The 16375-nt window shown below is 50.1% G+C and overlaps 1 protein-coding gene across 1 annotated transcript in view; it reads left to right on the top strand.

Moving 5' to 3' along the window:
• msh4 (mutS homolog 4) overlaps positions 1 to 16375 on the top strand; it is a 97939-nt gene that overhangs the window by 73087 nt on the left and 8477 nt on the right. The window contains exon 15 of the mRNA XM_052013156.1: positions 14213 to 14331. Within this exon, the coding sequence (XP_051869116.1) occupies positions 14213 to 14331 (119 nt within the window). The remainder of the gene's footprint in view (positions 1 to 14212; positions 14332 to 16375) is intronic.

Raw genomic sequence — 16375 nt, forward strand, 5'->3', positions numbered from 1 at the left:
TGTTTAGTCACATACTCAAAAAATTCAATCAGGCTCGTAAGGCAGGACCTGCCCTTGACAAAGCCATGCTGACTATTCCTAATCATATTATACCTCTCCAAATGTTCATAAATCCTGCCTCCCAGGATCTTATCCATCAGCTTACCAACCACTGAGGTAAGACTCACTGGTCTATAATTCCCTGGGCTATCCCTACTCCCCTTCTTGAATAAGGGAACAACATTCGCAAACCTCCAATCTTCCAGAACCTCTCTCCTCTCCATCGATGATGCAAGGATCATCATCAGAGGCTCTGCAATCTCTTCCCTTGCCTCCCACAGCAGCCTGGGGTACATCCCATCCAGTCCTGATGACTTATCCAACTTGATGCTTTCCAAAAGTTCCAGCAGCTCCTCTTTCCTAATATCTACATGCTCAAGCTTTTCAGGCTGCTGCAAATCCCCACTACAATCCCCCAGATCTTTCTCCGTAGTGAATACTGACGTAAAGTATTCATTAAGTACCTCCGCTATTTCTTCCGGATCCATACACACCTTCCCACTGCTGCACTTGATGGGCCCTAATCTTTCGCACCTTCTCCTCTTGCTCTTCACATACTTGTAGAATTCCTTGGGGTTTTCCTTAATCCTGCCTGCCAAGGCCTTCTCATGTCCTCTTTTGGCTCTCCTAATCTTCTTCTTAAGCTCCTTGCTGTTAGCCTTATACTCTTCCAGATCTCTAACATTACTTAGCTCTCTGTACCTTTTGTAAGCTTTTCTTTTCCTTTTGACTAGATTTATTATAGCCTTTGTACACCACGGTTCCTGTATCCTCTCATGACTCCCCTGTCTCATTGGAACATGCCTGTGCAGAATATCCCCTGAATATTTGCCACATTCCTTCCGTACTTTTCCCTGAGAACATCTGTTCCCAATTTAATCTTCCAATTTCCTGCCTGAGAGCCTCATAATTCCCTTTACTCCAAGTAAACGCCTTTCTAGTCTGTCTGTTCCTATCTCTCTCCAGTGCTAACGTAAAGGAGATAGAATTACGATCACTATCACCAAAATGTTCACCCACTGAGAGATCGGACACCTGACCAGGTTCATTTCCCAATACCAAATCAAGCACAGCCTCTCCTCTTGTAGGTCTATCTACATACTGTGTCAAGAATCCTTCCTGAACGCACTTAACAAACTCCACCCCATCTAAACCTCTCACTGTCTGGAGATGCCAATCGATGTTTGGGAAATTAAAATCCCCCATCACAACAACTCTGTTATTCTCACACCTTTCTAGTATCTGCTTCCCTATCTGCTCCTCAATATCCCTGTTACTATTGGGCAGCCTATAAAAAACACCCAGTAAAGTTATTGACCCCTTCCTGTTCCTAACCTCCACCCACAGAGACTCCGTAGGCAGTGCCTCCACGACGTCCACCTTTTCCGCAGCCGTGACACTGTCTCTGATCAACAGTGCCACTCCCCCACCTCTTTTGCCTCCCTCCCTGTCCTGTCTGAAACATCTAAAACCCGGGACTTGAAGCAACCATTGCAGTCCCTGAGCCATCCAAGTCTCTGTAATGGCCAGCACATCATAGCTCCAAGTCTTGATCCAAGCCTTGATCCAAGCTCTAAGCTCATCCGCCTTGTTCACAATACTCCTTGCGTTAAAATAGACACATCTCAAACCTGTCTGAGCACGTCCCTTCTCTATCACCCGCCTATCGTACCTACTACTAGCTTTCTCTATTTGAGAGCCAAACACCTCTTCCCCAGTCTCTCCAGTTCAGATCCCATCCCTCAACAATTCTAGTTTAAAAACTCCCCAGTAGCCTTAGCAAACCTCCCTGCCAGGATATTGGTCCCCCTGGGATTCAAGTGCAACCTGTCCTCTTTGAGCAGGTCATACCTGCCCCAAAAGAGGCCCCAATGATCTAGAAAACTGAATTCCTGCTCCTTACTCCAATCCCTCAACCACACATTTAACCTCCTCCTCATTCTGTTCCTATACCCACTGATGCTTAGCCTACCTTTGAGGTCCTGCTTCTCAACTTCCTTCCTAATTCTCTATAGTCTTTTATCAGGATCTCATTCCTTTCCCTACCTGATCCCTGCAGCACACCACTGGTCTCAGGCCTCTAATATGAATACAACCCTCTACCACCAAGCCAATTTTGTATCCAACTGACTAGCTCGCTCTGAATTCCATGAAATCTAACCTTCCAGACCAGCCTACCATGCAGGACCTTGTCATAGATGGTTCTCCTGAATTCCCTAGTTTACTTATCAGTAGCTATACTATATTCATATCCTCCAGCCCTGCTCTAGTGGAAGCATCTTTACTCTATCAAACCTCTCATTATTTTAAAGGTATCAACAAGATAGCCAGCTTTTCTCTTCCAGGGAGATTTGGACCTGAAACACTCCATGTCAGTGTATGGAATTTTATTGCCTCCTGCTGAAGACTGAAGGTGAAATCAGGATGAGTTTTGACAAAAAAACTCTCACCTCACGGCTGAATATGTCATGGTTCTGAGTGCTGGCCCTCGATTTGGCTCCTTGACAAAAAGTACTCCTGCTTGAGTATGTTGGGGGAGATAGCCTACCCGGGGAAAGCAACAGTGGCAGTGTCTCTGGCACAGAGTCCATCCCTGTGGCTCAGAAGGGTAGGGAAGGAGCGAGGAGGGCACTAGTGATAGGGGACTCTATAGCTAGGTGGGCAGACAAGAGATTCCCTCCCCCTTCAGGATATCTTGGACACGATCTGAAACATCCCGGACCCTGGCACCTGGGAGGCAAACTACCTTCCGAGTTTCTTTCCTGCGTCCACAGAATCTCTTGTCTGCCCACCTAGATCCTGTAGTAACATCAGATAATGTTCTTCACTGACCTCTACACCACCAAATTTGGTGTCATCCAGAAACCTACTAACCATGTTCACAAAATTGTCATCCAAATCATTAATATAGATGACAAACAACAATTAATATAGATGACTATAGAGAATTAGGAAGGAAGGTGAGAAGCAGGACCTCAAAGGTAGTAATTTCTGGATTACTGCCTGTGCTAAGCGTCAGTGGGTATAGGAACAGAATGAGGAGGAGGTTAAATGTGTGGCACAGTAAATGGTAGGGCCCTGGCGAGTGTTATAGAACAGAGGGACCGAGGAATAGTGGAGCATAGTTCCCTGAAAGTTCGACACAGATAGACAAGGTGCTGAAGAAGGCATTTGGCATGCTTGCCTTCATTGGTTAGGGCATTGAATACAGGAATCGGGACCTCACATTACAGCCGTACAAGTCATTGGTGAGACCATACTTGGAGAATTGTGCGCAGTTTTGGTTGCCCAGCTATAGGAAGGATGTCATTAAGCTGGAAAGGGTACAGAAAAGATTCACAAGGATGTCATGGGACTGGAGGGATTGAGTTATAAGAAGAGGCTGGATAGGCTGCGTCATTTTTTCTTGGAGTGTAGGAAGCTGAGGGGTGATCTTATAGAGGTTTATAAAACCATGAGGGGCATAGATAAGGTAGGTGGTCACAGTCTTTTTCCCAGGGTAGGGGAATCTAAAGCTATAGATTTAAGGTGAGAGGGAAAAGATTTAAAAAGGACCTGAGGGGCAACTTTTTCACACAGAGGCTGGTGGGTGTGTGGAACAACTATATACCCGCCAGCCAGAGGAAGTGAGGCTGGTGCAATCACAATGTTTAAAATACATTTGGACAGGTACATGGATGGGAAAGGTTGAGAGGGATATGGGCCAAATACAGGCAAATGGGACTAGCTCGGATGAACATCTTGGTCAGCATGAACGAGTTGGGCCGAAGGCCCTGTTTCCCTACTGCATAAGTTTATGACTCTTCATCAAAGGGCAGTGAGAATATGGAACTCGCTCCCATAGAGAGTAGTTGAGGCAGATGGCATTGATGCATCTAAAGGGAAGTTGGAGACATTTTTAATTCATTTTTTGGGGATCTGGACGTCATTGGCATGCAGTTGAAATAAAACTGAAAGGCATTGTAATAAGCTTCCTTAAACCTAAAAGGAATAGTGCACCTTTTGGCATCATGTTAGGACAGACATCATGGGCCGATGGGCCTGTTCCCGTGCTGCACTCTGTTCTTTGTTCTAAGACTTACATATGTTCTAAGGCAGAGGTTTTCAACCTGTGGTCGGGGTCTGCGGTGGGTTGCCAGGGGGTCTGAGAGCAAGCCAAGAAAAAAATGGAAAAGCGACCTGTTACAAAGACGTGGCTTGCTTGCTCCAGTTTTCCACTGTTCAGAAAATCGGCCATATCGTTTTATCTGTTATAGGTGACAATCTTAGATGGTGTTCCCTTCTGGTAAGCTGCCGCTTAATATTCGATTTGTGTAGTCAGAGCAGTCAGTAGTGTTCACTACTCACTACTATTCTGTTGTGCACTGTAGTGTTAGCAAGACTGAGTGATGTTGTTGGTGTGCCTTAATAATATTGCTTACTTACCGTGCATTTACGCCACAGTGACGTCACAGTTAAACGAAAAGTGTGCAAGCGTGTAAATTTTAGATTAGTTTTCATAATTTTGTTTATCAGTAATAGTAATTAAACTGTCCAGCGTGTATTGCTGAGTATGGAGAAATTTCTGAAGAGAAAAGCTGACCAGAAACTGGAAGATACTGATGACGAAGGGGATAAGGGTGACCGAAAGAGAAAACAACGCAGGTATGATCCAGAATACATTTCATATGGCTTCATCGCAGTGCGGACAAATGCGGACCAACCTCTCTGTGTTGTGTGTTTGCAAACACTGTTCAACGATGCAATGAAACCAGCGAAATTGAAGTGCCATTTAACAACAGTGCATCCAGATATTGCCAGTAAGCTGAAGGAATATTTTGAGCGGCAAAAGGAGCTGTACCTCAAGCAGAAAGGCAAAGTGACAGCCTGCAGCACTGTAAATGAGAAGGCTCTTCGCGCATCATATTTGGCCGCATTACGAATAGCACGTTCCAGAAAGCCTCACACAATTGGAGAAGAGCTTATACTGCCTGCAGCAGTAGATATGTGCGAAGTTGTACTGGGAAAAGAATCCAGTCAAAAACTGAAAGCCATTCCACTGTCTGATAACACAGTAAGCAGAAGAATTGGCGATATGGTGGAAGATATACAGAACCAGCTGATAGCACGTCTTCAGCAAGTCAGATTTGCGATTCAGCTCGATGAAAGTACTGATGTTGCCAGTGCTGCACAGTTGTTCGTTCATGTTCGATATTGCTGGGAAGGAGAGGCTTTGGAAAATGTTTTGTTTTGCAAGGCGCTCCCAGGACGTACAACTGGTGAAGAACTTTACCGTGTGCTTGACACTTTTTTTGTACAATCGGCATTGGCATGGACACAGTGTATTGGAGTATGCACGGATGGTGCTGCATCAATGACGGGATGGAAGTCGGGTCTAGTTGCACGAGTGAAAGAAGTAGCTCCACATGTAGCAGCAACCCACTGCATGATTCACCGTGAGGCTTTGGCTGCAAAGGATATGGATAAAAATCTTGCGGATGTGTTTTCCATGTGCATTAAAATCGTTAACTTTATCAATGCCAGGCTGCTCAGTCATCGTTTGTTTGAAAACGTATGCCATGAAATGGAAGCCGAGCATAAGCATTTGTTGCTACGTACAGAAGTCAGATGGCTGTCACGTGGCCGCGTTGTGCAGCGTGTATATGAATTGCGAGATGAACTGCTCATTTTTCTAAATGAGCATAACGGGTCATTGGCACAGTTCTTGACAGATGAGACGTGGGTTGCCAGATTAACTTATCTTGCAGATATTTTCAACATTTTGAACAGCTTAAATCTACCATTGCAAGGACCTGGCTCAAATGTTCTGAAAATGCATGACAAAATCAATGCCTTCCAGAAAAAAACTCCATATCTGGAAGGGAAGATGCTGTTATGAGAAAGGTTCTTTTGGTATCTTAAAGATAAAGGTATCTGGACACACAATTTTTGTACTTTAAAAGGAGGATTTTATTCACAAAGACCGATGTGGGAACAGAATGTGAAGGAACAAATGCACCCTCGCACACTTGCACTAGGGTGATCGCGAAACGTGGGGGAGTCGCAACAGGGGTGAAGTGCACACATGCTCGTGCATACACGCGTGCACACACACTTGTGCACGCATGCGTGCACACACACACACACACACACACACATACACACACACACACACATATATACACACACACAACGAACTAGTACAAATGATCAGGGAATGAACAAATACGTTGTCTGGACCCCCTGAATTGGGACAAACAATAGCTGTACACTACTGGGAATCTACTCAGGATGCTCCTAGACCCCTGTGGAAGTGCAACCTCTCACCTGTGGTCTTGGACCCAGCAGCAATCGGAAAAGAGGAAGAGAGCCCACGTGTACCATCTTTTATAGGGCTGTAGCGGGGTGGAGCCGCTCAGGTGAAACAAGCCAATGATTCAGGGTCAAGAACAAAGGTGGGTTACGAGCCAATCCTCAGGTGTGCTCTTTAATGGGTGGGGCGGAGCCAGACCCTTGATTGACAGTGGTGTAGCTTCTGACCTGATAGAAAATGCTATCATCCGACCATGGGGGTCAGTAGTGCTGTCACTGTCATCTGACCCCTGACCTTTCATACTACATTCCACCCCTCGGAAGCTATACCACCTGCCAATCATGGGGATAGCTACAACTAAGCTAACAGAAATACGTGTCAGTGTGGGGTACTTAATGGAAGGCAGAAGTGGTTCTAATAAGTTGGCATGCACAGCACAAAATGCAGACCGCTATTACAACTAAAACGAGGGTGGTGGCCCAGTGGACAATAGTTGCCCACCATCTCCCCAGAGACCCAAATGGCCACCAGTTTCCCCATGAGGTGTCATGCTGGAGGAACTGGTCCCTTGCCTTTTGAACTTTAGTTACCGAGTCCCCAATGTGAGCAGCCAGGTCCGTGATGTTGCTGGATGCATCTTGGATAAAGCTGCAGCACTCCTTCCCAACCACTGCACAGGTTCCACCTTCTGCAGTGAGTAAGTAGTCCAGGGCCATCCTGTTCTGAAGGGCCATCAGCCTGACGGCAGCCAGCTCTGCTGTCGTCTGGGTCAGGGCATACCTGGTATGTTGCAGTGACATGTTGGTTTCGTCAGCCACTGTCTGGAGCACGCTGGTTATCCTTATGACTTCTCGGGACAGTCGAGCTGTGCCATACATGGTAAAGGCAATCATCCAGAACATTTCCGCCGCTGTGATGGCTCTTCTGCGCCAGTGGCCGCTGTATGCTGGGTGCTCCCTGAGGTTGTAGGGCACCACAAGCGCTGGGAAGCAGCAACCATATCAGCTCATGGGGAGCCACGGGTAGGCACGGTGCCCGCAGACCCAGTGGGCGCCATTCAAGGTCCAGGGAGCTCCCAGCTTAGTGGCACTGCTGACGGTGCTCACTGTGGCCCCTGGGTACCAGTTGGTCTTGCAGTCACTGTAGCCGACTGGAAAGGTGGAAGTGTGGACGTTTTGGAGTCTGCACCAACATCCTCTCGGCCGACTGGATGGCTGCGGGGTGAATCTGAGGGTAGGGACTGTAAGAAGGCAAATACCAGCTCCTGAAGCACCCACCCTATCGGGAATCACTGGAAGAAATATTCTGTATTGGAGAGGGGAGTGGTGGGGGACTAGCGCCCGGCAACCCCCCCCCCCCAAACCGATAGACCGAACCCAACAGGCGCAACAAGTCCGTGTAGACAGTTCATCTGGAGATCATCAAAAGGAATCGCTGTAAGTGGGAGAGCTTCACTGGCGTGTGCTGGGGTTCAGAGGCAGATCCAGCAGTCTGATTGATTGGAAGTGTTGGCGAATTCGTACGCGACACAGAGGAAGGTGTTTGTAGGTTCCCAGATGCCGATCATCGCAGTGAGGAGGAGGAGTAGCGCCATCGTCCTGTAGGGTGGGGGGGGAGGGACAAACTCATTCTCGGCGGGTCAGGTTTTGTGTATGAAGGCAGGAGAGGTTAGTTTGACCCGGGATTGCAACCCAAGGAGTGTCCCTGGGACTGCACGCAATAACTTCCCCCTTCTGAGGGGGACCTTGTGGCTGTTGGACCCAGACCCTCCCGGAGTCCTCAGTCTCGGGAGGTTCGGGGTCTTGCAAGTCAGGTGGTTGTGAGTGGGCCAGATGGCGGGATAATGGGGACCCCCCATTGGCCAGTGGGCCGTGTGTTGAGTTGATTGACGGCCTGCTGCAGCACGCCTGACCACCCCTGCAGTGTGTGGGAGGGTGTCAGTGTGCATATGGTTTCTTTCAGCAGGCCATTCATTCTTTCTATCAGGCCCGATACCTGGGGATGGTAGGGGATATGAAACAGCCACGAGATCCCCACCTCCACTGCCTAGTTTTGTACCTTAGCCCCCGCGAAGTGTGAGCCCTGATCGGATTGCACCTCTCATGGGACTCCGCAGATGGAGGAGAGGTACTGCAATCCTTTGATGGTGCTGTTCTGGTCGGCCCTCTCACAGGGCACCGCCACCAGGACAGCCGAGTATGTGTCCACCATCGTCAGGGCGTACTGTTTTTTATTGTGGCGTGGGAGCGGCCCGATATAGTCTATTTGCCACACGCGACCCGCTCCTGTGCCGCGGCAAATATGACCTGGTGGCTGCGCCAGCCAACCTCGTGGTTTTACCTGCTGGCAGGTGGAGCAATTTGCAACAGTGGTTTTGCACTGATCCACCGTAAGTGCAACCCCAAACTGTTCTGCCCAGCGCCGTGGACCATCAGCCCCTAGGTGACCGCTCTTGCGGTGCGCCCATGCGGCTAGGGCGCTGAGGTCAGGTTCCTCTGGGGAGAGACAGTAGTGCAGCATATCTGGGCAGCCTGGTCCACAGCGGCATTATATGTGGCCTCCTGAGTACTCTTGTGGGTATGGGCATCCATGTGGTGGACTGATATCTGTCTCTGGGCGGCTTGGTCCCAGATGTAGCACCAGTGTTCCTGTCCCCAGAGGGGGCGCCCGTGAATTTCCCACCCCGTCTCGTGCCACCGTGCCATCCACACTGCCATACCATTGGCTACTGCCCAGGAGTCGGTATAAATGTGGACTGGCCCGGTGGTGTCCCGTAAAGTGAGTGCTACCGCCGCTGGCTCAGCCAATTGACTGGACCCTCCTGCTCCCTCTTTTGCTAATGTTTTCCCCGTGGCGGGATGAAGTGCCGCCGCTTTCCAATGTTGTTTCCCGTTTTTCCAGCGGCTGGAGCCATCTGTGAACCAGGTGTGCAGTTTCTGTTTGGGGTCGAGGGGGTCAAAGGGTTGGCCCCAGGATACGGGAGAGGGCTTGATCTTGGGTATGTCTGGGGGTGGGTCCTGGGATTGGGGGAAGGACATAACCTGTTCGTGGATGCGGCTGACCCCTTCTGGACCGGGTTCTGCCCGGTCTGCAATGTACCACTTCCACTTCACTATTGAGGACCTCTGGGCTCTGCCCTCTTTGTGTGTGGAGTTGGGGGATTTGACCCAACGCATTATGGGCAGGTGGGGGGGCGTAGGACCACAGGGTCAGTACCGGTTTGGTTCTCGGTTGCGAGGAGCGCCAGGTAGCAGACCAGCAGCTGGCGCTCGAAGGGGCTGTAGCGGGTGGCGGTCTCAGGCAGTGATTTGGTCCATAAGCCGAGCGGGACTCTGCTCCCCTGGACCTTCCGCCAGAGGTTCCACTCGGCCACTGACTCGCTAGCGGAGACCTGTAACTCAAAGGGGACCCCTTCCTGTCTCAGGGAAAGGGGACCCCTTCCTGTCTCAGGGAAAGGGGCAGGGCTTGCTCCACCGCCTGTTTGGCTGCTTCAAAGGCCGCCTGCTGTTCAGGCCCTCTTGAGAAAATGGCTTTCTTGCGGGAGATCTTATAAAGCGGTCTCAGGAGAATGGTCAGGTGAGGGATGTGTTGCTGCCAGTAGCCAAGGAGGCCCACGAAACTCTGGGTGTCCGTCTTGTTGGTGGGGACAGCAAAATTTTAAATTTTGTTGTTCGCAGTGTCAGGAATTTCTCTTCTCCCTGCGAGCCGCTGTATGCCCAGGAACAATATATTTTGGGCTGGACCTTGTACCTTTTCCATACTAATGGCCCAGCCTCGTTCTCTGAGGGAGGGTATTAACATATCAAGAGCCTCTGAGACAATAGCCTCCGAGGGCCCCTGTAACAATACATCATCTATGTAATGAGTGACTGACACCCCTGGGGGAAGGTGAATGGCTTGCAGATCTCGGGCTATTAAGCCATGACAGATTGTTGGGCTATGGATGTACTCTTGTGGCAGATGTTTGAATGTATATTGTCTCCCATCCCAGGTGAATGCAAATTGGTCCTGGGAGGTGTCGTGGGGGGGGATGGAGAAGAATGCGTTGGCCAAATCCACAACGGCTTTCCATGGTTTGTCTGGGCGCCCTGCAATACCTTCCACTAAAGCGACAATGTCGGGTACCGCGGACGTGAGGCGGGGGGGGGGGGGGGGGGGGGTGGTGGGGCAGCCTTGTTTAGGTGTCGGTAGTCTACCGTCATGTGCCACGTCCCGTTCATTTTGCGGACGGGCCAGACGGGGCTATTAAAAGGGGATGCTGCGGGTCTAATGAGCCCCTCCCGCAGCAGGGCTTGGACGGCCTCTGTGATGTCTCGGTGTCCCCCCGGCACCCTATATTGTCTACTGCAAATGACCTTGGAGGGAGGGGGAACAACGACCGGCTCCCACTTGGCCGCCCCGACTACCACTGTAGCACAGGCAATTCCAGAAGTGAACTTGCCCTGGTTGGTGTGCAGGGACTGTCCCTTTAAAAGGTTGATCCCCAGTATACATTCCGTGGAGTCTACGATTAAAACAGTCACAGTTTGGGGAGGCTGGTTCCCGATGGTCATATGGACCCTGACTTCCTTTGCGGGCAGAAGGGAACCGCCCAATCCCTCTATCTGCATTTGAGCCCCCTTCCACACAGCGGGATTCCACGGAATGATAGTGTGCTGGGCACCCATGTCGACGAGTGCCATCCACCTCTGCACATTCCCCTTTCCCCAGTGTACCACTACGGGTATGTGTGGCCTCAGGTCCCCCGGGCGTGGAAGGGTGACGGAACAGACGCGCTGGGGACCCTGGCCTTCATCCTATGGGAGCGGGGTCGGGGGCTGCCACCCTGTGGGTGAGGATTCCTGCTGGTGGAAGTGAGACATTTCCTGTCGCAGCAGGTCTCGGAGCTGAGCCCGGAGGGCAGGGAAAGCTGCTTCAGGTGGGGGAGGTGCGGAGGCAATATCGGTGTCTGCGGGGGCAGCCCACGTGGTCCGGTGGTTGGGGGCGCCCCCCGTGTCGGGTTTGGCCCCGGGGTGGTCATGAGGCGTCCCCCAGCCAGGCTTTCCCCCACAGAGCTCTTTCCATCGTGCATAGAGAGCGGGGGTTGGGATCCCATCTATGGCAGCGCGGTCCACCCCTGCGCGCAACAGGTCCAGGTACAGCTGCTTGCGTGACAGGCAAGGGGTGGTGTCCCCAGCCTTCGTCTCCGCCCTGCGGACCTGTGTGGCCACCCCCCGCTACATGTATTCTAACCCCTCCAGGAGGGTAATGGCTTCCCGTACTGTCCTCCCGCTGGCTGGTCCCATGAGGGGCAGGACCACTGGCCTCAGGTCGGGGTGCGCGGTGGTGACCAGGTACCCCGCTAGCGCACTGGTCACGATGGTATTTTCAAACAGCCCGAGGTCACCCGTCCCTGCGTATATGCCGGTCACTAGTGCCTACTCCCGGATGACCCTGGTGCCCTCACTGACCGTGCCCCACTGTGGTCGTGCGTATAAATCCCACTTGAGGAGGGTAGGGTATCGGATTCTCACGGCGGCCACTACCCAATCCCACAGGGTAGCGGCATCCCCAATCCCTCCCGGTGGCACCCGCAGACCATTATTAATGTTCTGTTGGTCTGACAAGCTCCCCAGGGCACTCGCCTCCTGGTGAGAGAGGTAAACGTTGGGGGACCCCTCGTCCCACAGGCGGAGCAGCCACGCAGTCAGCGGTTCGCCTGACCGCTGGCGGTACCGATCTGCCAGCTGGGTGAGCTCTTTAACGCAGAAGTCCCGGGTCTCCGTGGTCTTGGAGGGGCCGCGAGCACCTTTACCTGCGGGGGGTCCCATCCTGACTCCCTTCCCTTCTAGGGTGGACCTGGGACCACGTGGTGATGGGTTGAGCCTGCAGGGGCTCGGGCGCATAGGGCGGGGGGTGGGTATAATGGGGCTTGGGCTCTTCGGGTACCCCCTCCTCATCCTCATCCATCCAAATGTTCCCATCCCCCAACCATGCGTCCAGCTTGTCACCATGCTGGACCAAGGCACGGATTTTAAACGGGTCCGGTTGCCAGCCAGACCTGCGGGTGGCTTGTGCCTGCTGTACTTGAATCAGCCAGCAGGCAACCTCTGTACCTCTGGCCTTGAGGTCGTTGGCCCGAGTCTGGGCAGTCTGAACGGCCTCCTGCAGCATGCAACATTGCTGCCGAAGCATTTCTATCTCCTTTTCCCTCTGTAGGCAGGTATCCCGCCACTGGTCAGTAATCTCAACCTGGCACCTCAAAAGGGATGCCAGGAGCCAGAAGGCACCCCTTTGACTCCCTTTGTCTCTAGGGAACCCCGACTTCTGGAGGAGGGCCACCACGTGGTGCCCCAGTTTCTTACCACGTGGATCTAACTGTTCAGCCCAGTCCACTGGCTTTCCGTGGTCTGCCAGCAGACTGGCCAAGCTCCCAAATCCCTCTCTCTCGTCTGTCCATCCAGAGATCCTCCCCTCAGTGCCTACACTTTCTTTCTTCCCCTTGTTCCAGAACACCCTACCCACGTCTGTGTCCAGCCAATACCCCTAAGACCCTGCTCGAAGCGCCAGTTGTTATGAGAAAGGTTCTTTTGGTATCTTAAAGATAAAGGTATCTGGACACACAGTCTTTGTACTTTAAAAGGAGGATTTTATTCACAAAGACTGATGCGGGAACAGAATGTGAAGGAACAAATGCACACTCGCACTAGGGTGATTGCGAAATGTGGGGGGAGTCGCAACAGGGGTGAAGTGCACACACGCTCACACACACACACACACACACACACACACACACACACACACACACACAAACAATGAACTAGTACAAACAATCAGGGAACGAACAAATACGTTGTCTGTACCCCCTGATCTCGGACCCAGCAGTAATCGGAAAAGAGGAAGCGAGCCCACGTGTACCATCTTTTATAGGGCTGTAGCGGGGTGGAGCTGCTCAGGTGAAACAAGCCAATGATTCAGTGTCAAGAACAAAGGTGGGTTATGAGCCAATCCTCAGGTGTGCTCTTTAATGAGTGGGGTGGAGCTGGACCCTTGACTGACAGTGGTGCAGCTTCCGATCTGATAGGCAATGCTATCATCCGACCATGGGGGTCAGTAGTGTTGTCACTGTCATCTGACCCCTGGCCTTTCATACTACAGATTTGAGCAAGGCGTCTATGTTTCCGTTGCTGGCTGACTTTCTGACAGTGAACAAAACTAAGACAGAGGTCATTGCAAGCACCGTTTTGAACCATATTCAACAGCTGTCGCATTATTTCCATGAGTATTTCAGTGATGTTGACACGAGCATGTTTGATTGGATTCAAAATCCGTTTGAATGCATGCTTACTGATTTAACTGGATGTGAACAAGAAGAACTGGCTGAACTGTCATCTGACAGGACTTTGCACTTGCAGTTGAACCGAATGTCACTGTTGTCGTTCTGGATAGCATGTTCCCAGGAGTATCTGCTGCTGTCCAGCAAAGCCGTCAATGTTCTGTAACCATTTGCAACCACTTACTTGTGCGAAATAGCATTTTCTGCAGTCACTGCCATGAAAACCAAATACAGATCAAGACTGAATATTGAGGACGACATACGCGTATGTTTGTTGCACATACCACCAGGTTGGACAAACTCTGCTGTGCAAAACAGCCACAACCTTCACATTGAACTGAACACTGAAAGACACCGCTGGTAATTATCAGTGATTGAAATAGTCACTATTTCAATAGGCCCTGTGTGCAGTAATTTAAGTGTTGTATGCATGAATTATTGATTGTTTGATTTTGTGGGCTTTGGGGGTCCGCCATCTAACAAGGACATGTTCTGGGGAGCCGCAGCATGAAAAAGGTTGAAAACCACTGCAGAATTATTAGATATGTTGATAAATTCTCCCCTAGGTTCCTTTGTTCCTGCTGAATACGCCTCATTCCGAATAGCTGACCAGATCTTTACCAGGATAGGTGTAGATGATGACATTGAAACCAACTCATCAACTTTTATGAAGGAGATGAAAGAGGTAGAGTTTTTATTAAATAATAGAATATGAAAATATTTTGATTATGATGATTAATATTTATTGTAGAAGTTGTTAGAATGCTTTAGAAATGTTGGGACCGTGTCTGCATTTTACTTTATAATCAAGGCTGACAGTCATAATGTGTTGTGGAAGGACAGATACAGCGGTGAAGGTGTAGCACTGTGGTTGTGCTGCGCTGTTGGAGAGACATCAGTAAGGAAATTTGTTTCTTTCTGTGGGAGTTGACTGCTACTTGTCCCTAGTGAGTTTGGGCCATAGATGGCCTTGACAGCAATGAAGAACCTGTCCATGCCATAGACATAAGTGAGTTGCTGAGCTTCCTGCACTCTCTCCATCCACCAACTGCTTTTTAGGGCATGGGTCACAGGTTTTCTGCTGGACCTCTGCCTTCAGGTGCTGTGAAGGTGTTCCTTTTTCCTTGAGGAATGGTGGAACTTCCAATCCACAAATGCCTCGTGTTTGAGGTTAATTAGCTCCTCGATCTCCTGGTTATTCGCATCAAACCAGTCCTGGTTCTTCACAGATGCCAGCTATAGTCGACTTTAAGGCAGCCCATACACTGTGGATGCACTGAGGTTCCTGTAAGCTGGGAGTCACAGCGTTACTTATGAGAGCTATCTTGGAACTTTGAGAGCTTTGATTTTGGTCTTCTTGTGGCAATGCTCCTGTTGATGCTGATATTTTGGGTCCAAGTTGATTGAGATAATAGTCTGGGATCAGACAGTGGTCAGTTAACCAGTCACCAGTACTTGTTATGGTGCTGGTGATATGAACATCTTTGCATTCCCTTGCTTGGACAATGATACAGTCTCGTAGGTGCTGGAGCTTGGATAAAGGTCTTGCCATGAAGTCTTGTGCTTACCTCTTTGATGAAGAAGGAGATTCATCATGACAACACCATAGTCCAAGTATTTTGTTAGGAAAAGAATCCAATAAGAGTTAGTCTTTCCTACTCCTTTCTTGCCAATTGTGCCTTACCAGGGGCTTGCCCCTCTTTCCACCCTGGAGCATCAGTTTGTCTCCCTTTGGGATGTGGTTCAAGATTTTTTTCTAGGTTGAGAACAGAAGAATGGAAGAAGGTGTAGCCCACCATTTTGTTCTTTAAATTGGTCATCTCCTGCCTGTTGTATCCCATTCAGGGCAATGATGTTTAGGTTAAAGAGTTGGAAGCCATGAGTTAAGAATGCAGAGCAGCATTCAGGGCTGTCACTGCTGGGATGAGCATCCTTGACTCCATCCCATAGCACCTATTCAGATTGGTATTGGTATTGGTTTATTATTGTCACTTGTATGGAGGTACAGTGAAAAGCTTGTCTTATAAACCAATCGTACAGGTCAATTCATTACACAGTGCAGTTACATTGAGTGTACAAAGTGCATTGATGCAGTACAGGTAAAAACAGTAACAGTGCAAAGTGTCACAGCTACAGAGAGAGTGCAGTGCAATAAGGTGCAAGGTCGCAACAAGGTAGATTGTGAGGTCAGAGTCCATCTCATTGTATAAGGGAACCGTTCAATAGTCTTATCACAGTGGGGTAGAAGCTATCCTTAAGTCTGGTGGTACGTGCCCTCAGGCACCTGTATCTTTTACCCGATGGAAGAGGAGAGAAGAGAGAAAGACCCGGGTGGGTGGGGTCTTTGATTATGCTGGCTGCTACACCAAGACAGCAAGAGGTAAAGACAGAGTCCAAGGAGGGGAGGATGGTGTCCATGATGCGCTGGGCTGTGTCCACAACTCTCTGTAGTTTCTTGCAGTCCTGGGCAGAGCAGTTGCCATACCAAGTGGTGATACATCCAGATAGGATGCTTTCTATGGTGGATCGGTATAAGTTGGTGAGAGTCAAAGGGGACAAACCAAATTTCTTTAGCCTCCTGAGAAAGTAGAGGCGCTGGTGGGCTTTCTTGGCTGTGGCATCCATGTGATTTGACCAGGACAGGCTGTTGGTGATGTTCACACCCAGGAACTTGAAGCTCTCAACTCTCTCGACCTCAGCACCATTGATGTAGACAGGTGCATGTACAC

This window comes from Pristis pectinata, chromosome 3 (genome assembly GCF_009764475.1).
Source record: "Pristis pectinata isolate sPriPec2 chromosome 3, sPriPec2.1.pri, whole genome shotgun sequence".
NCBI lineage: Eukaryota > Metazoa > Chordata > Chondrichthyes > Rhinopristiformes > Pristidae > Pristis > Pristis pectinata.